Source organism: Ammospiza caudacuta, chromosome 1 (assembly GCF_027887145.1).
Source record: "Ammospiza caudacuta isolate bAmmCau1 chromosome 1, bAmmCau1.pri, whole genome shotgun sequence".
In the NCBI taxonomy this organism is placed as follows: domain Eukaryota; kingdom Metazoa; phylum Chordata; class Aves; order Passeriformes; family Passerellidae; genus Ammospiza; species Ammospiza caudacuta.
In genome coordinates this window covers 21269587-21289875 of record NC_080593.1, presented here as the reverse complement: position 1 = coordinate 21289875, position 20289 = coordinate 21269587, and the positions used below count along the sequence as shown (strand labels likewise).

The 20289-nt window shown below is 40.5% G+C and overlaps 1 protein-coding gene across 1 annotated transcript in view; it reads right to left on the bottom strand.

Annotated features, from left to right (window-relative positions):
* CUBN (cubilin) overlaps positions 1–19612 on the bottom strand; it is a 143091-nt gene extending 123479 nt beyond the window's left edge. Inside the window, 15 exon segments of the mRNA XM_058808268.1 lie at positions 484–665; positions 1887–2118; positions 3557–3675; positions 5415–5601; positions 7715–7836; positions 8361–8456; positions 9641–9772; positions 10502–10670; positions 12122–12248; positions 15769–15872; positions 16898–16999; positions 17769–17807; positions 18798–18890; positions 19208–19337; positions 19497–19612. Coding sequence (XP_058664251.1) covers positions 484–665; positions 1887–2118; positions 3557–3675; positions 5415–5601; positions 7715–7836; positions 8361–8456; positions 9641–9772; positions 10502–10670; positions 12122–12248; positions 15769–15872; positions 16898–16999; positions 17769–17807; positions 18798–18890; positions 19208–19337; positions 19497–19612 — 1950 coding nt within the window.
* Positions 19613–20289: the final 677 nt, after the last annotated feature.

The following is a 20289-nucleotide window of genomic DNA, read 5'->3' as shown; positions in this document are numbered from 1 at the left end:
TGAGAAGGTATTGCTGAATTCTGTAAGCATTCGGTCACACTCAACAAAAAGCCCTAAGCATCAAGTGGTGGATGGCTGTGTGAGCCAGGATATGAATCTATTAGTCTTAGATCCCTTTCCTGAACAGTTTCCCATAGGCTCATGAATTCTCTTGTGGGTTGACATTTGACAAGGAGTTTAGAGACTGAACTTTGTACGAAAGTGAAAGCTTCCCAGCAAGTATTTGGCCTGAATCCCATCCTTTTTGTCACAGGACTTCCACCGACTTCAGTGAAGCAGGTCTCATCCCCTTTCTGCCCTTTTGTCTCTGATTGTTCACGGATGGATGGAATATGTAAGTTAAAAAAAAGCATTTCAACCCAGGATTAAATTTTCAAACAGTCTCCTTCTGTACATAAAACAGTTTTGAAATACCTTTGTATTCCCAATGTTTTGCAATAACATAACTACAAAATGTTGTCATCATTCACAATTACACTTTACCTCTAAATAGTCATAATCACAGTTGTCATGGTGTTCCAGGCTCAGTGTGCCAAAAGCAAATGTGATGAGGAGGCCAGGATTGGTTGAGATGGTCCAGAAACAAGTTCTGTTTACAGGATAGTTACCAGGATATCCTGGAGAGCTTATAGAGCCATAAGTACCTGTCAGCTCACCACCACATTCTAACAGAAAGAGACACAGAACAACAGAGTATTTATCACCACATGTCAGGTCAGAAGATTAACTGCCCTGTAGTGTAAAAACTACCTACAACTTTGGGGTCAGAGTAAATTAAAAAAAAAAAAACCAAGTCAAACAAATCAGCAAGTTTCTTATTTCTTTAAATTTTGCGGTTAATTCTGCAATTTTAAAAGGAGAACCCCAAATATTTCCTGATTTGTACAGTAAAAGAAAGATTCTTACCCAGCCATGATTAACATGCCTTAAGAAGAATAATCAGAAGCACTGTGTTTGGATTGGATTTACAAAATTAATCTGAATTTCTGTGCTTTGTAAATAGTCTCCATTTTTTATCCTATCACAAGACTAGTTTCATTAAAAATAAAAACAATTAAATAGCTAGTTTCATCTCATCTATACTGCTCTCTTTGCTTTTTTTTCTGCTAGTGCTATTTTTTCCTCCAAAATATCTGCTTTCATTTTTCAGTACTCAAAGTATTAATTCAGTATTTGTCAATTAGTAATTATCAATCTAAAAATTACAATTGAAAGAAAAAACCCACCAAAAATCATATTAAAAGAATTTCAAGAAATATTTCTAGAAATAAGGAAATGGCATTTTTTACTCTATGGTTCATTTAAGACACAACCCAATGCACTTTTTGCTTCTAGATAATAAACAGAACACTCTAGTGACCTTAATGTTATGTGAGATGATTTGAAATTTATCTCTGGGAATGCATTGCCAGACTATCTGGAACAATCACCCAATTACCATTATCAAGAATTCAGGCAGAAATCTACAACAAATCACACCAAAAACCCTCATACATTCTTTAAAATCCAGTTCCCTATTATCTATCATGTTTGGAACATTTAGGCTGTTGTAAATTGCCAGTGGCAAAACAAACCCTTAATTTGCTTGCTCAAAGTACCAGATATTTCTGTGACAAAAGTGACCTGACTACATGAATGCTATCCCCAGAAACACATGTTCCTTGTGGGATTCCTCACAGGAAGTGTAAAGCAGCCTTAAAATCAGCAAAAGCTATTCATGCAGAGACCTAGAACTAGAGTTTGAAAATATCTTCAAGTGATATATATTTCAGCCTCACTCCCTTGAAAAATACTGTCCTTCTGTTCCTAATGTTTCCTAATCAAAGGAAATAAGTAATTCATTTTACTCCAAAGCCATGAAAATGCTTTGCATTTGATCAACTTACCAGGATCCTGAGATTCCCAATGAACAGTAACACTTCCAGTAATGGTGTGGTTTGAGTATAACCAGAAATAAAGAGAGTTGTGGGAACTGAGAAGCTCTGTAGGACCTGGGAAGCCACAGTATTTTCCAAGAATGTGCATTGATGCTGAAGGCCCATCATGGATTTGAAGGAATTCAGAGTTACACTGATTACTTGTCTCCAGTTGGAAGAATGGGAAAGTAACACGCAGAATCTAATAGAAGAGAGAAAACAAAATATCTCTTTTCTCTGTTGCTGAGACAATATCTATGCAGAGACTTTATGGAGCAGATATGTGTGTCCGTGCAACTGTGAGAATCTATGAGCTTTTATGTCATTTCCTGAAATGTTCCAGGACAGAAAAGAATATCAAAGAATCTTAAGGGTCAAAAGGAAAGAGAGAAGATAGACAGACATAAGACTTTAGTCAGTGAAGTTTTCTGGAAAGAGCATTATTTCTATAAACTAAAAATTGAGACCATTTGCCTGTGTGTGTTATATGTGCAAAATATCCATATGTGTACATTTCAAGCCATGTGAAAAGCTTGAAACACAACATAAAATATCTTATTCCAGGTTTCCCTAGGCAGTTTTTTCATCAGATAATTAGTATTTTTCACCCTTGCTATGTTTGAAAGTGTTGTAATAGGAGTTAAAAGGCTCAATGATCTTGTTTTGCACAAATAAAATCAATGTCTCTAAAGCCCATTCTGCATACTTAGTGACTTGCACAGCTTTAAGTTTCAGATTTTTCACTGATGTGCTGTAACATGCTCTGCTGAAGACAGTAGTGGCTCCGCAGCTTTAGGCTGAGGACATGTCGCATACATATATATATATGTAATGCTGTATAAACCACTGTTAAGTACTGGTTTATAAAATTATTTAATTCGTTCCATAAAATGTCAAAAAAACATCAAATATTTAGATCCCAGGTAAGAAATTGAATGCTAAATTATGGAGTAGCATATTTTGTAGCTGTTATTTATAACACAAATAGAATTGTTAGTTGCAGATCAGAATCAGAATATACATTTGTGTGCAACAGTTAAAAATCAATCTTTAAAAAAAATCAGATGCTGTTATTACACAAAGGCATTGACAATATGAGTTAAGTATTCTACATTTCTGTACTCAGATATCAGAAACATGAAATTGTTTTGGGGTCACAGAATCACAGAATAGTCTGAGCTGGAAGGGAACCCGAGGATCATTGAGCCAAACTCATAAGTGAAGAGTTGGCCCACGTGGGGATCAAAGCCAAAGCCTTGGTGTTGTCAGCACCAGACTCTGACCAACTCCCTCAGCTCAGGTTCCACCCGTGGAGCCCATCAGAGCAGAGCTTTCCTCATGCATCCATTCACAGATCACATTCTAAAGCAATGTAGAACACTGTAGCTGGAGTAGGTTAATAAACTACAACTCTCATCTGCTTAGGAAAGCTTGGAAAATCTAACCCAAGCAAATCTTTAGGCTAAGGAGCCTGAAGGGTTGTAAGGATCTAAAATTTATTCTTTTGAAAAACTATTTATTCTGAGGGGATTGGATCACAGCATAGAAACACATGTAGCATGAAGATAGTCATGTTTGCTCTGATAAGCAATCAGGGATCCTACAGACTGAGGCTTTCTTTCACCTGAACTCTACTTTACCTTGTTGGCAGTAGTTTGAACAACCCAAGCACAGCTGACCCCGCTGCTGTACCACTGGCTGTTTGGGTTGTTAGGGTACCTGAAAGACCCCCTCGAGCCTGAGAGGTATCCTCCACAAACTGCAAAAAGAGAGAGAAAATTAAACAGATTTTGTGCTATTACTCTACAGACTAAACCAAAACCTAGCGCTTTTTTTGCATAGATTTTTCCAATTGAACAATTAAAGCAATGTTGTTAAATACTTCTATAAAAGGATCTTTAGGACTTCCTCTCAAGTGGAATGACATCTCAGAAAAGCACAAATTCCCCGAAAGAAAAATAGTTCTTGGAAAAAGAAAAGAATGTCACTTGGAACATGTGGATACTGCCAAAAGATGTTGATTCTGTCTCATGATAGTGTCCATAAAATGCTTTACTTCCAGAAGTATACCTCCAGACTGAATCTCTAGATTTTTCCCTTTCAATGAAATAACATTTTGCATTTTGAAGTTAACATGATGTAAAATTGTCTTTCTCAGAAGGGGTACATCATAGACGTTATCCTCAGGAGGTTTTATTGTTCCCTTTATTATTTTTCCCAGATTTCTTGGCCTGATAATCCCTCTCATGATACACCATGGTCTCTTCTCTCACTGAACCATTCAATGCATGGGAACTGAGAACTCCAGACAGCTACAGAAAAATATGTCTGTAAATGCAATGCAGCCAAAATGCAATGCACATGTAGCTACAGTGTGCACTAAGCACCTGTAGTTTAACATTGAACTGATTCTAAAGAAATAGTCAATTCTCACCAAACTGTTTTGTTTCAAGAAGTGGTAAAAAGAATATAATTTTATTTGACATGTCTGTCTAAAAGACCTCACCTTTTTTCAACCTGATTAAAAATGATCATGAAAGATAATACATTATTTTTTCCTTGATTAAAAACTAAAAGAACAGGTGGTACAGTATGATTCCTTACTGCGTAAAATCTGGGTTTCTATCCCTTCATTACGAATGGCTAAAATTAAATTTTTCCCCCTGTGGACTTAATAATAAAATATTAATAATTAATCATAATAAAACATTACTAGTTAGATACTTCATGAAAATAGAAAAAAGCCTAAAATAGTTCTAAAAGATTTCACAGGGGATCAGTGGAAGTTTTACATACTGTATTACATTAAAATGTAATTTGCTTTCTTCTTAGCAGTCTACAGTAAAAATGAGCGACTCTTGTCACAGGGACACTGGACTCACTGGAATGCTATCCTGACCTTGTTTAATTAAAATTCATGGCAAAAAAAGTTTTCAAACAAACAGAAGAAATTATATTAGGAGGAAAAGGGAAAACCTTGCAGTCAGTATAAAACTGAGATTACCCCATTTTCATGCCTAACGTTTCTTTCATTACATTTCTGTTTGAAAACCTTTTCTGGCTTTTCCTCTTGACTAACAACATCAGGACCTTTCGGCTTCATAACAGATGAAATAATATGCACAAAAGAGAAACATCAATATGTTCTTTTGTTCTCCTTATACTGGATCCTCTTTCCCAACCAGCTTTCCAGACAACTTTTTCGGGAACAGAGATCTGATTTTAGGATGTCTGGCATTTAGCCAAGGCCAATGGGCCGGCAGATCAGCTTCATTGTTGCGTTCCTACTGCTGAACAAAACAGCCGTAAACTAAGCTCATGGAAAACTCTGACACGGAGGGAGTTTGGGTTGGGACCTCTAATCCACCAAACACAGGGCTGTTTTCCACATCATAACTCAGTTGTTGTTCACGCGTCAGTGCCATGCACCAAGGACCCGCGGGCTGGAGGCTGCTGTCCCATTTCCCGGGGCAAGGAGGGGAGGTGCTCTGGCTGTACCTTGCTGGGCAGTCTGGCACTGTGGTCCCGTCCAGGCGCTGCTGCACTCGCAGGAGTAGCCATTGACCCCATCTGTGCAGGTGCCCCCATTCTGACACGGGTTGCTGATGCACTCATCAATGTTCTCTGTGCAGTTAGGGCCTGTCCAGCCTGCAGTGCACAGGCAGAAATAGCCAGAGATCGTTGCCTACAGATATAAAGAAATCAAATAAACAATGAGCATGAATACCTAATGAAATCAATGGAGTCAGGAGAAAGACTGATGTTTACACTTATTTTGTGAGGAAATATTGGAGTAAAGAAATAAAATCTTGATGGTCACTAGTGAATACCAAAATAAACATAAAGCTTAATTAAATTATCTCTTTGGGTTTTTCTATTAAGTTATTTCTTAGCAGAGCTGTTTCAAATTACTTTCTTGAAGATCAAAATCTGAATGGCTAAAATCCCTTTTAGCCATTCAGAAAACCCTTTGATCATGCTAGAATCAAGTCAATCAAATTAACTAAACCTTATAAATAGCAATGCAAGATAACTGGTTTATGAGTAATTTCTCTCAAGACCTTTCCCCAGGAAGTCTGTACTGCAGTTATGTGGGCTGTTAACTTTCATTTTCATCCTGAGGAATATTAAAGGGGAACAATATCATCATCTTTTCAGCTTTATTCCTTTTTCTGTATGTCTCTTTTCTATTTCCATTGTCACCACCTGTACTACTCCATATAATCAAGTCTTTCCATATCTGTAACTAGTTTAATTTCATGTGTTCTCTTACCTTATATCTCTTGTTTTATAGACACAATCTTTAGACGTAAAGCAAAACATGGTCCCAGGTACAAGCTATAATCCCATCTTTGATGACATACAATCAGTGTATTGCATTCTCTCTTTGCTTTTCTATTATCTATTCATGTCCTCTGTGTCCCAAAGAGATTTTCAGTATAATGGAAGAGGTTTTGATGTGTATTTAGGGCTCTGAATGTTATTTTTGAAGGTGTTTTCTGATCTGCATTGCCTGATACTTACTTATTTCCTCTATCATGTTGCTGGCCAAATATAGCTCTGCTATTTCTCTATTTTATTAGATGCTTTTGTAGTCACATTACTTAAATATCTGTGTTATTATCTTTGTAGCCATGATTGCCCACTGTTGTATGCTAGAATATTTAGGGGAAGATGTCATACCATTTAATAAACTGACTAAAATGAACTAAATAGTCAGAAAAAGTACATAAGATCTGGGCAAAACAGGCCCTATAAATATCTTTAAATATGAGTGAAGACAGTATTCAGTAGATACCTACAGAACAGGGAGCAAGGAATTCTGGTCAGGAGTGGAGTGTGAGAGGACTGCCTCATTTCACACAGAAAATTGAAAAAGCAAGAGGTAATAAACCATGGAATCATAGAAACATTTAGCTTGGAAAAGACCCTTAAGATCATCAAATCCAGTTGTTAACCTAACACTGCCAAATCCACATTTTATGTCTCATTTTCCCTGTGCCTCCAGGGACAACCAAAATGAGGACATCCCCAGCCTAATGGGGATAAATGGGAAAAAACTACTGAAATAAAAGAATTAGTATTTGTGAATATTTTGGCAAAATCACCATCATAAATATCTTCCACAACAAAACCCCCAGGTCTGCAGCATGGACTTTCCAGGGCGCAGCACACCTGACTCAGGAAGCCAAAAAAGCCTTCATAGGGTTTGTGAGGATAAACTAAACATTCACTGTGCATGAGAATGAATTCATCCCACCGATCAATTTAGGTCAAAAAGACTTGGTTACCATCACTGCAACCAATTCCTTTGAAACACACTTTCCACATTCATATAAACAGCCTGAGACTCTAGGAGCGCTCTCACAAAATCAGACTAAGGAACTCATAACTAACTCTGCTGGATATTAACAGCCTGAAGGGCAGCAGAGGTACTGGTGCCTTTATCATGGGTAATTCCTCCATGAGTCAGGGTGGTAAATTACTTTCCTGTGCCACCAGGAACAGTTCTCTCCCATCAGCACAAGCATTCCATTGGCTAGTATCAGCTACCAAACACAATTTCTCAGGCCATTACTGCCAAGATTGCTACTTCTACTTCACACACAAGGAAATAGCTTGTGTGCCCTGAAACTCACTTTGCTTTCCTCAGGTATATCCTTTGACCTTGCAGTCCCCTCTGACTTTGCCTCATTCCCAGCAGTATGTGTGCACTCAGCCTCCAGTCTCAGCAAGGCTCCCTGGCTGGTTCTGACTGCACAGTGCTGTCATTTATGTATGAGGAGCCCAGCACTTACCAGGCACTGCCCATTGGCACAAGGGTTTTGCAGCTGACAGATGTCACTGAGAGGAGAACACCCATTTGGCCCATATCCACTTCCAGTGAACCCAGATGTGCAGGAACAAAATGCCATGGGCCCTTGGGAGAGAAGACAGAGAACATAATACCAACGTCTGTAAATATCCTTGACATTTTGAAGGAGAATTTTAATATTATTCTAACTTGATCTTTTGACACCTTCCCTGGCCAGTGCCCAGTTTGAACATGGAAAGAGCCCTAGTGTTGTTTTGCTATGAGTACCTGAGAGCCCAAGGTCACCCTCATGGGAAGTGGTGGGGTAGTCAAAGGGTATTTATGGGAAGGGGAATATTAAAAGCAGCTGAATAATTGGAAAACTGCATCAAAGAGAAATGGTGAACATCTTCACAGTTTTAGCATAAAGTCTTCTTTTTGTTGGAGCCTAAATCTCCTTCTGTCAGTGTTTGTGAAAAAGTCTGCTCGCTTTAGCTAAGCTGCCTGTAAAACCCTTCTCATGAGGCAAAGCTGACTGTGGCAAAGAGGCTGCAATCTAGATATGTTTCTATAAAGTGGATTTATCCTAACCAGGTCCTCCTTGAGATTCAGGTTGCTATCACCTTACAGTCTTTAAGAAAGTATCATACCTGGAGCTGAGGTACAAGTAGCCAAAGGATGGCACCCTCCATTATTTATTGAGCAGATATCAACCTGGGTGCATGTTTGTCCATCTCCCTCATAACCTGTTCAGAGGTAAATCTCAGTTAGTCTGTAACAAACGATTTTCTTTGTGAATTGACAGTAAAATAATCAACTGGTGAGCAAAACACTAATTCATGGTGTAAAATCATAGTCTTCTGCAGATAAAAAGAAAGAATTGAGATAGCTGCTGAAGTAAAACCTGCATATTTATTGTGCCTCCTTCATTGCAGGGATGGATTCTGAATGTAAATAAATCCTTCCATAGCTGCAGAAAAAAAAGATATATTAGTGTATTTTAAATATAGGTAAAGTCAGTGAGGCCATAGAAGCCCATGTGTCTCAGCCACCATGTGCTGTCCTCCCTACACATCTGCACCCAGTCAGCCCTAACCATATCCAGACTTTTTCCTCCTGCACACCAGAGCAGCCCTTGGATCCCAAACACAACACCCAGATCCTCTCAGGACATTCAGGAGGACCAAAGCCCTGCAGCACAGCTCCTTATGGCCAGAGCTGACGACACCAAAACTTGTCTGAGGCCACATTTCCAGCATGGTGATATCCCTTCAGCACTCAGTAACTGGGAGTCTTCCCTACCTGCCATTTAAACAGCAATCAAAAAGTCAATTAGAAAGACTTTTTCCTGCTGTATTTCTAGTAATTGATCCCATACATTTCAGAAAGTATTTTAAATCATAAAGCATAAATTATAAAGACTCAAGTTGCAACTTCCTTGAGCTGTTGCTTGAGCTGTACTGCAGTGGAAACACTGCCTCCTCAGACAGCATTCAGAGCGTGACAATTATCAAGGCTTTTTTTACTGCAGACAATACAGTCTGTGATTTATGGCACACAGGACACTCCTTCAATTAATACAGACAATGAAATTACTACCATAATTATGCAATCCTTTTTTCCCATTAATGATCTTGTAAAGGAAGTACTTCACCAAGTCAAGGCTATAACACTGAAAACAGATACCTAGTACAAGAGAAACCCATTTCAGAGGATCCTCTGTAGAGGCATACTCTATACAATGTTCATTAATAGCTGAAGCAATTTGAATATATTTGGACTCTGTATTCTGTATCACAGTACTGTGTATGTGATATTTCTACAAAACCAATTTTCAGCTTCTTAAATCTATACCAAAACAGGCTTGTATGTGTTGAGTCTTCATCTTTTAAGCCCTTCCATAGCATTATCAGCAAGAAACCCATTTTACCTGGAGGACAGAGCCCACAGCGGAATGATCCAACTGTATTGATGCATTGGACCATAGGTACAGTTGAGCAGCCTCCATTATTACTTGCACATTCATCAATGTCTTGGCAAGTGTAGCCATTTCCTTGCCAACCTAAAAAGCAGCACAGAAAAGACATCAGAAAGAAAATGCCTGGCCTTTTTGGTTTCTTCTTTTATCAAGTCTTTTCATAGAGTACAATTATTGCACCTCATTAGCACAACAGTACATCTGTCTCTCTCATAACTGATAAAAATTCATACCAGTCTGAAAATTAGGTTTTGAACACAACAGGGTGGAGATGAGAGTATAAGAATCTTTTATTTTAACTGTATTCTGGATATTTCAGATTCAAACACACTTTTACCTAAAGAGGGTGCAGTTCCAGTCAGGTGCATGTACGCACATTTTGCAGCAAAGCTTCATTGCAACTTCACTTAAATACTTTAAAAACTTTTCCTATAGACACCACCTGCCCAGCTCAGGAAGAGTAATCATAAGTTATATGGTCTGAGGGAACAATCAGATTTTTATATTTCCTTAGGGCAGGAAACCTACAGACATGAAAGTACTGCAGACTAATTATATGAAGGTGACAGGACATGATGGATATGAAGATACCTGTGGACATGAGACCTATTTAGATGCTCAGTTTAGGATGAGATAAATCATGCATTAGACTCCACTGCCTGTGTTACCTATATAAAACACAACCTGCATTTATTCCCTAAAACACAGACCAAAGCATTTCATGGAGCTGCATCCTGTGTCTGTGCTTATGATACACGGGCAGTAGCACCTCTGCCACCCCATCCAACCTGAGAGCATGGAAGGACGAGATACCTGTGGGGCAGGGACCACATCTGTAGGAGCCTGGAGTGTTGTAGCACTGCACAGGTGGATCCTGTGAACACGGAGGATTCGGGAGGCTGCACTCATTTATATCAGCGCTGCAGGCAGGGCTGCCAGGAGGGGACATCCAGCCAGCATCACAGATACAGTGGTACTTGGGCTGCCACAGAAAACACCACAGTGCATGTTTAAGGCATTTGCAGTAGTCAAGAAAAAGGCAGGGGGAGTTAATTTAATTTCATAAAATGACTTTCAAACTATAAGAAAGCTTTCAGAGCATTACACGGCTTGTATGTTTTGTTTTGTAAGTTGCTTCAGTAGTTTTCCCAGTCTATTTCTTCCTCTGAGTTTACTTTTTCAGAATTATGGAAGCAACTCAGGCTCATTCATTATGTTCATAAAAGACATCTGTAATTTACCCCAAAGCTCCCAGAGAAAATAAGATCAATTATGAGCTGTACATAACCATAATTAAAAGTCATCAACTTGATTTTTAACCAGGGCAAAGAGATCATTGTAAGCAACCTGAAATCATCTTGGCTGTTTTCTTTTAATCAAATTATTCAGTAGTCTATGCAATGCATAGCACTGACATTAAAATGCAAATACATTATTTCTTTTAGGAAAACAGTTTTCTCTCTAGTAAACTTTACTAATGGCCAGATTTCAGGACTTATCTAGCTTTGGTCTAATTAAAGCTAATGGGAGCTTTATTGTTGATTGTCACAGGAGCAGACACTGTTAAGCCAACACTGAACCCTTTTGTAAAGCTTTCTCAACAAAAAGTGGGCAGAAAATAAGTGATGAGTTTTGAAACTTCTAAAAATTAGGCAAAGAAATCATTTATAGCAAAGCTCAAAAATAAAAGTGCTGTGCCTGGAGTGGTGCATGGGCATATAGGAGTATTAAAGAGCACAAGCTTGGCTGGGTGGTTTTGGAGGGCTGCTCTGAGTGTAAAGAGCCAATGTTGGCATGGTCCATCTGTCCCTTTGGAGTGAACACCCTGTACCCAGATTCTCACCCAAATGGAATGAGCTGGCTTGCTCCAGAAGAGCACTCAAGTGTGTGCTAGCATCCATCCAGTGCAGATGCTTGGAAAGATTGGGCCTGGAGTCAGACCCACATCCAGCTGACACTGAGGAGCACCAAGGATGAGCAGCAGCCACACAGTCACTATGCAGCCCTAGCAGCTTCCAGACCCCTGGTCCTAATGTGCTACTAATGTGCCACTTTTCCCAAGAATAACAAGATTCATATTTGTCCTTCTCAGTCATTTAAGCAGTAAAATACTGTAGCAACTTAGAACTCCCAAAATAATGAGCAGTAAGAATATTGTATTTCAAGTAAGACTTCAACTTATAAAAAAATTATTCCCAACTCCCTGTGGATGTAGTAGTAAATCTAATACTGTGACAAGTACCTCTAACAAGACATCAGACATTTCTGATTCTTTCTGCCACCCTTGGTACAACAGAGAGGCTGTTATGTTCTGCAGTGGCCTTTCTTGTTGTTTTCAGCAGCAGTTCATGCTATGCAGTTTTGTCAAACTCAGCAGAATTTGCTGCTTATTCACGCTGTGCTGTGTGCTGAGGTTTACACATTGTTCCTTACCCTGTTGGGCTGATCCCTTTCTTCATCCACACAGAGGCCATGCTCGCAGAGGCTCTCAGATCCTTCCTGGCAGTCATCAAATTTCAAGTCACAGTGACGCCCATAGGTTTCTGGAGTACAGGAGCAGCTAATAGTGAAAGTGGAAAGAAAAATCAAAATTTTGTCTTTCTACCACTGTTAAAAGATTGTTCATTTCCATTCTCCACTTTATGGGGTGTTCCTTACAAGATACATCTATTTACTTATTATGACAATCCTGCTAATAATCATGCAGAGAGGCAAATCTCCTGTTCAGCAGAGACTCAAGAACCATTTGAGGCTTGTGCATATTCATTACTGTCTGGCCCTATGGAAGAATCTACCACCTTTTTTTACATCCATAAGCACAAATCCAGAAAAAAAGAAAAGTCTAACATAAGACTTTAATAGAACATGAGCATGGAAACCCCACTTCAGTCAAAGAGCACCTAAACTTCCTTTTTCAGTTATGACCATGATATGATGCCATGTGCAGAAATGCCATGCCTGGTACTTTCACCCCCACACCACAACAATGGGCACCTGCTGTCTCAGCAGCACCTCAGCTTTTAGGGATGTGTGGTGAGCAAGAGGTAGCATTTGGGGTTGGTGGGGTGGGAAGAACAAAGCAGTGGGTTGAAAGAAGGCATTCTACTGGGAGGATCTGGTTTGGAAGCTGCCACATGCATCACATTGTTAATTATAGGGCAGAGCATTATACATATGTGGTGGAACTGAAATTGGGAACTTCTAAGCCATCAGATAATGTTTCCCTTTTCTCTGGCTCTTTATTTCCACATAGACAAAATGTGAGGCTCTGAAATACAACTGAAAGAGATATAAATTCACAGAAAACCTCCTATCACATCACTAGCTTCTCAATAAAATGACAGCAAGACTCTTATTTGGATTCAAGTTATGTGCTGCAATGTCTGCAGCTTGCAGAGACATATGGCAGGCACACACCCTTCTTGGATTGCTTTTAAGCTGCCTAAGGAAAAGTGCTCTGTAAAAGCATTTCTCTGGAACTGAAATGAGGGTATTCTAGTGCAGCTGACCTGGACCTTGAAGCAATTTATATAAAATAAGCTGCTGCTGTCCCTTCCACCGTGTCACATGCTCACCTGAAATTGCAGTTTGATAAGTCAATTGCAGGTAACTAAAGAGTGCACCCAGGACAAGCAACCCACATGAACTTAGGCTTCAAAACCCCACAACAGCTTAATGCTTAACTGCAGTCTGCAGTGCAAGACAGCATGTCCATTATTGTAAAAGACAGCAAGCAGAACAGCACCTCCCCATCAGCGCAGCAGCTCAGCATGGGCAAGCACAGAGGCAGCAGGTCAGGGAACCAGATCACTTTTATACTTCTAAAGTACATTGAGAGCTTCATGTTCAACTTCAAAGGACACAGAAGGCAATCCAACTGTCTCCAAAGGAGGAGAACAATGGCATTGTCTCCTGTCTACTCTGGCAAAGATTAATCTGCTTCCCCTCTGAAGTTTCTCAGAGAAGAGCTTCCAGAAGTAGGTCACACTGCAAGGTGCTTCAGCCAAATTGTGATGCACTGCTGCTTGGCACCACTGTGGTTCCATCACATGAGCCATGGCATGCTGTGATGAGGCCCCTGTTATTTTGGTTGTGACACAGAAGTCTGATAGACTTGGGGTCTTTCACAGCCTTTCATCCAACTGATACAGTGTCCCCTTAAGATTTTGATTGAGGAAGGTGTTTCTGGATACCTGCTTTTTCCCCCCCTCATATTTCAGCTTTCCTGAGTTACAGGGAAAACCATGCAGATAAAGAAAATGAACAAGGGATGAAGACTGCATTATGCTCCATTTCATTGTACCAAATCCAATACTTCCAATCACCTGGCATTATTTCTGCAGGCTATGGATAGTCAGATATTACCCTTTTCTTTCCCTGCAGTCCGCAATGGTGTACATAACCATGCCAGAGCATTAGTGGGGTGACCTGGGCTGTTCAGCCCCAGAAATCTTAGCAGCAATGTCCTCCCAGCTGCAGAAAAGAGATGTCATGCTCTGCCTGGGGATGGATTTAGCATTTGTGGAGCGCTCAGAAGTAAGCCAATAAGGGACACTAAAGATGGTACAATGGACTTGGGAAGGGACTATGTAATAATCCTGAGTGTCTGATGCAAAAGCAGTAATATTAAGGTTGCAATGACTTATGAGGAGGTCTTAGTTCATTCCATGAAGCATTGATTCAGCAAGTACCAAGGAGGGTAAGCAGTGCACCAGGGAAGACCCTGGGGAATCATGACTGCATTAACACAATGACAACACTTGTGAGAACAGCAGAATTTAGTCACACACCTGTACCTCTCTGAGCACAATAGGAAACAAATAAAGGCAGATTGCTTTGTTGTTTCCCTGACAAATATCTGTTGCAGACAAGTTATAAACATCCTTTAAAATAAAATTAAACCTTACTGGAGGCATCACACAGCAGTGACACTTCAGCAGACTCTGTGCTCAAGCATGAGGAGCACTACAGGAGAACTTCCTTTGTTTGAAGTTCTTCCAAGAACTGACAAAGCACTATAAGCCAGTGTTACTTCAAGCAAATATTTGTGGGGGCTAAGATTTCTATGCTGAAGCAGGAGACAGAATTCTTAGCAGAAAGCTGTGGCGTGCTCTCCAGCGTGCGTGTTCCCATTGCACAGGGGTAGCTTTGTATTACATGCGAGAGTTAGTTATTTAGCAGATTATTTGACATTTTGGAGATTGAGACACAAAATGTTCAGGCTGGCTTGCCCTGTAAGCAAGAACATGTTTCCTAAGGAGCTGGGCACAGCCAGGGAAGAATGTGCTCCAGAGGCCTTGTGTGTGGGGCCCAGCAGAGAGGCAGCCCAGGCACCCCCTTGATTGCAGACAGCATTTCTCCCTTTCTGCCTGGCAGCACTGTGCATTCCTTGTTCGGCTGCTGTCTCAGCAGTGCCTTTGTTTTAGGAGGGGATGAAGGCATTTCACAGAACTGTTTCTGATTTACAGAATATTCTGAGTAGGAAGGGACCCACAGGGATCATCAAGTCCAAGCCTTAGTGAATGGGCTGCATGGGGTTTGCACCCATTATCTTGATGTCATTAGCACCCTGCTCTGACCTAATGAGCGTGCTGAGAACACCAGTGATCAAGGGTGATCACCTCCTTCATCTCCCTTTGATCTCAAGGGGTAGGTGATAGCAGAGGGAAGGTAACATGGCTGTGCTCTGTGGGCATGTTGGGGAGAGCTGGTCACAGCCCAGCACGGGCCTCTCACTGCCCCAGCTACGCCCCACGGTGCAGGACATTTACATTAAAGCAACAGGGGGCTGGGTCAGTGGAGCCTGTCCTCATTTGCAGCCTTCCCCCCAGCACGGCTGTGTGATGGATCTGGCTCCTGCTGCTCCTCCTGTGTCACAGCAGGCAATGGCTGTGGGGGCCTTTCTGTGCCTGCAGTGGGCTCAGTGTACAGTGCAGTAAGGATTCTATCTCTTCCCAGGGGTTACAGTGCACACATATTAAACAGACTTCATTCTAGAACTTGTGCTGCAGGCATGATATGGGGTACAAGCCAGCAGAGTATTCTACATGAGATATTTGTGTCTAGTTTTGAGAAGTTACCTGTAGCTGCCTGGTGTGTTCACACAAGTGGCTCCATTCTGGCAGCCTAATGCTGTTCCAGCAAAAATCTGGCATTCATTAACATCCACTGAGCACAGGGGGCCCTAAGATGAAATGGAACACCAGTTTATTTTCCAAATAACTGAGAAATGAAGCAAACCATGTTTAATATAGTTTTCAAAGATATACAAACCATGGGCTGTTATCAACACAGATTTTCTTATGAAACACAATAACGAGACTTTATTTTTCAGCTGTGTTTCTGTGACCCTTGCTATCAGTCAGATGGGGATAAAATACCTCAGATGTAGAAAGCATGTGAACATTTTTGTCAACCCCTCACTTTCCAACTAGAAAAAGACTCAGAAAATTTTCTTATAAACTGTTTCTATCAGGAAAGCCCATAAATTTTAACCTGAATCTTGCTGGGATAACTTTTAAGTTTAAATCCTTTGACAAGAAGATACAACATTTTCATCTGTGGTGCACATAACAGCACCATTAAAGCATTTGCTAGTAAAGTCTGGCATTTAAAAAAATTCAGAATGCCACTGATTATTTGCACCCCCAGTTTGTCTTACTTGTTTACAAGTGAATAACTATCCATCCCTCCCCCCCAGCCTCTCTCTACCCTTGTGTAAGGTCAACAGCAAGGCATGCAGTCCAGTTCAGTGCTCAGCAAAAACCAGACTAATTCTCTGCTGTGAGAACTGCCAAGAATCACTGACTTCACGGGCCACTGCCTGCATGTAACAGTGCAGGGTCTGGCCCAAAGCTTTGGGCTTCTTTTGTTACACATATGTGTTGATATTGTTGAGAAGCAAACACCAACGAGTGACACTGCTGCTCTGCTGTTCAGTGCTGCTCACTCCGCCCTGAGCACCCCGAAATGCTGTGCTGCATGGCAGTCACCCTGAGCACCCCGAAATGCTGTGCTGCATGGCAGTCACCCTGAGCACCCCGAAATGCTGTGCTGCATGGCAGTCACCCTGAACACCCCGAAATGCTGTGCTGCATGGCAGTCACCCTGAGCACCCCGAAATGCTGTGCTGCATGGCAGTCACCCTGAGCTGGATGCAGCCTGGCAGGTGAAATACACTCTCTGTAGTCGAGGAGGCTAAAGACTCACCTGCCAGTTGCTGGGACAGAGGCAAAAGAAACCATCCAGTGAGTTTACACAGGTCCCTGAGTTCCTACAGGGGTTACTACTGCAGGCTCTCCTCTGGATGTCCTGAAATGCCAGAAAAGAGTAGAAAATTATGTTTCTGCTTAGCTGGTGTTTTATTGGTATTTATTTTCAATACAAACATTCTTTTTTCTCTTCCCCCAAATTCTTTCTTGAACTGTCCTCCATTTTTTTTTCAGCAAGGCTGATTTGTAAAAGTTCTGAGTTATTTCACTTATCCCTGTACAAAATAATGATGCTGTGATTGCTCATGCACAGAATGGCCAAGCACTAGGATGAGAAAAGACCTGTAAAAATTAAATATTAATAGAGACTGTTTTCCAGCAGCAGACTGGGAGTCTAGAGGGAAGGTTATGTTGTGTTTTTATTCCATGGGTATCTCATCTGATAATTGCTTTTACTGGCACCTGAAGGTGAGGCTTGTCACAAGCTCACTGGAGAAGCAGGCGACAGCTGAAACTGAGTTAGTTCCAGTACAATAAAAATCCAGTTTGAGTTTCTGGTCTTTATCTTGACAGACCAGTGAAGGGAAAGTTTACTTCTCCTTGGTATCAACTTGTTGCTCTTGAATGTACAAGTGTTTTTCCATTAAGAAATGCAGTCTCCTACACAGTTTATATTTTGTAAGAAGGCATATCACCTCCTCCACAAATCTTGGTGGTTTTTTTTTAACCTTCTGTTACTAAAAAAGTTTTCCTGAGGAATGCATGAGAAGGAAGAAATCATTTAGCTGTTTAATCATTGAAACTTCACTTTATTTACTTGGGGCTGAGATTTTCTTTTCTGATCTCTAGTTTGTTTCCCATTTACTTACCTGCTGAAAGCTTTGAAGTTTGTTATCGAGACTCAGGATCTGTGAAAGAAATGTGAATTACATTGTGCTTAGTATGAGAGTGACCACAGAGGAACTTGCTAGACACTGGTAAACTCACAAAATACTTTTCTCTGAGAAAAGAGAATAGCTGGTATGTGAGACCAGGTGACAGATCAAAATGAGGCCCCATTCACTGAGATTTTGGTGGGTTTGGCTGTTCAGAAAATGACAGCCTAAATATGTCCCAGCTTGGATCCACAAGGCAAGACTCTGTCTGGCAAAGATGTATTCAGGTGCTGAAAATTAAGAATGTGAATATTCCTGTGGGAATGCTTGGGTCCTCACATGTGTGACAAGGACAGAGGTCTGGGACAGAGCACTGAAAGCCTGGAAAAGGTCTCCACATCTCAGTGGGTTGTAAGCACAAACAGCAAACTGATACTGAATCAGAGAATGTGATGGATTCATATTAGCCCAATTTCCCTAAAGGAAGGTCTATTACACTATAAAAATGTTTTTCTATAAGGAATTGCAGAAACACTGTAACAAAAGACACTTAAATCAGGCAATCCTTTAAAAATTTTTTCATGGAAAAAAAGAATTCAGGAGCAGGGAAATGACAAAACTATTGTGCTGGTCTTATCTTTCCACTGCAAACCCCTATAGCCCATTTTATCTATGGAATGGGATGTCTGTGTAGCAACTATGAAAACATATATGGTCCATTTCCAGAATTTATTCACAAATATTAGAGGACATAGTCAATACAGATGCTGACAATGAACAAAGAAGAATCTCAGTAACTGGAAATTTTGGGGAGATTTACAGAAATATTTCCATTGTCTACATAGTTACTGAATAAATATCTCAAAATTAAACACAGACTCCAGGCTGATATTAAATAGGGACTCTGCTCCAGTTCCCTAAACTGGGTGCAGAAATACTTTAATGAATCAGATTGTTTCATATTAGTGTGAGGAATGGAAACATGGGAATGCTGGAGGAGGATAACATGAAGGTTTGGCTCACCTTGGAGGTCAGCAGAGTAATCTGCTGGGATACATTCTGCAAAGCACCACAGTCTTTTTTAAGTTCTTGAATCTCTGTGCTACTCTCTCTAACCTAAAGTTAAACAACAGAGATAATGTGAAACAAACTTTGACTTTTCAAAAGCTTAGGAAAGTTTAGTCCTTGCATAACTTTACTATTATAAAGTCCACTTAAATACAGAGAGCTCTAATACATACACAATTTAATAATTTCATCATCTTTTGTGATGACATGATTCCTTTACAAGTCTGCAATGGCTTACTTCCATATTAGATTGCTGATATAGATAATATAAAATACAGAATGCATTAAACACTTGTGAAAACAATTTCACTATTAATATGTAGAACTGAAAATGAAAATATATTAAGGGAAAATAACTATGTCACCTGACTAAAAAGTTCTGTAAGGTCTTCTTCATTAACTTTTACTTTCCCCAGTGGTCCAGTTCTAAATTCAATATTTTTGCTGAAGCCAGCATAGAACACTAAATTACCCTGCTCGGAGGATAAACGAGGCCTGTTGTGTGTTGGGAAAAAAAAAAAAAAAAAGAAAATTTAGTCACACATATCTACCAAAGAGTAAGTAAAACAGAGCTGTAGTAAAGCCACTCTGCCCCCATTCCAGCACTTTCAGGCCACCATCCCAACAAATGCATTTGCAAGCAATGGTACTCACTGTTCATAAGTGTCTCTTTTCTGCCTCTTGTTTTCATGGTGGTTTGGGTCACAGCTCAATCCAGTAAGCAATACCAGCACAAGCACGAGCTGAGCAGCAGCAGCAGCCCAAGGCATTGCTCTCCTCCAGCTGTCCTGAGCCTGAGTGAAACCTCAGTGCTGGACTGGGCTGTTGTGAGCCCAGGTGCCCTTTGCTCTCACACACTCCTGGTTCACAAGGTGCCCATTCTGCTGCCTTGTCTTGCAAGGGTGAACTTTATCTCAGACACCTTAATTAAAGATTGACAACATGCAAATCCCTTAGACATTAAATGCATATTTCTCCTTTTGTCTTTTGGGTTCGGGAGCTTTGAGAGATCATTAAATGGAATCTGCCTGTATTTTATCTCCATGTCTTTGCCCTTTGTACAGCTGAGCACCCCTGTGTCCCTGAGCACCTTGTAATCTGCAGAAAGAGCTCTCCCACGTGCTGCATCACAAGAGCGAAGGAAAGATTATTTGGCAGTACTAAAGGACCTAAATTGTTACCAAAAAATCCCCTACCCCATATGTAAAACCCACAGTGGCTGGCAAGGAATATTTGTATTGAAAGAGAAGCTTCCAGTCAGTGATTTACTGGGCAGATGACACAAGTCAGCAGTACTGAGCAGCATGCCTTGGATTACAACAGCAAAGTACAATTTTAACCGAATATGTTTGCTCTGACTCAAGGGTGACTCAGTCCCCAGATGCTGAGGCTCTGGCTGTTGCTGCTGAAAGCCATGAGAGATTCCATGTCCCATCTCCCCTTTGCT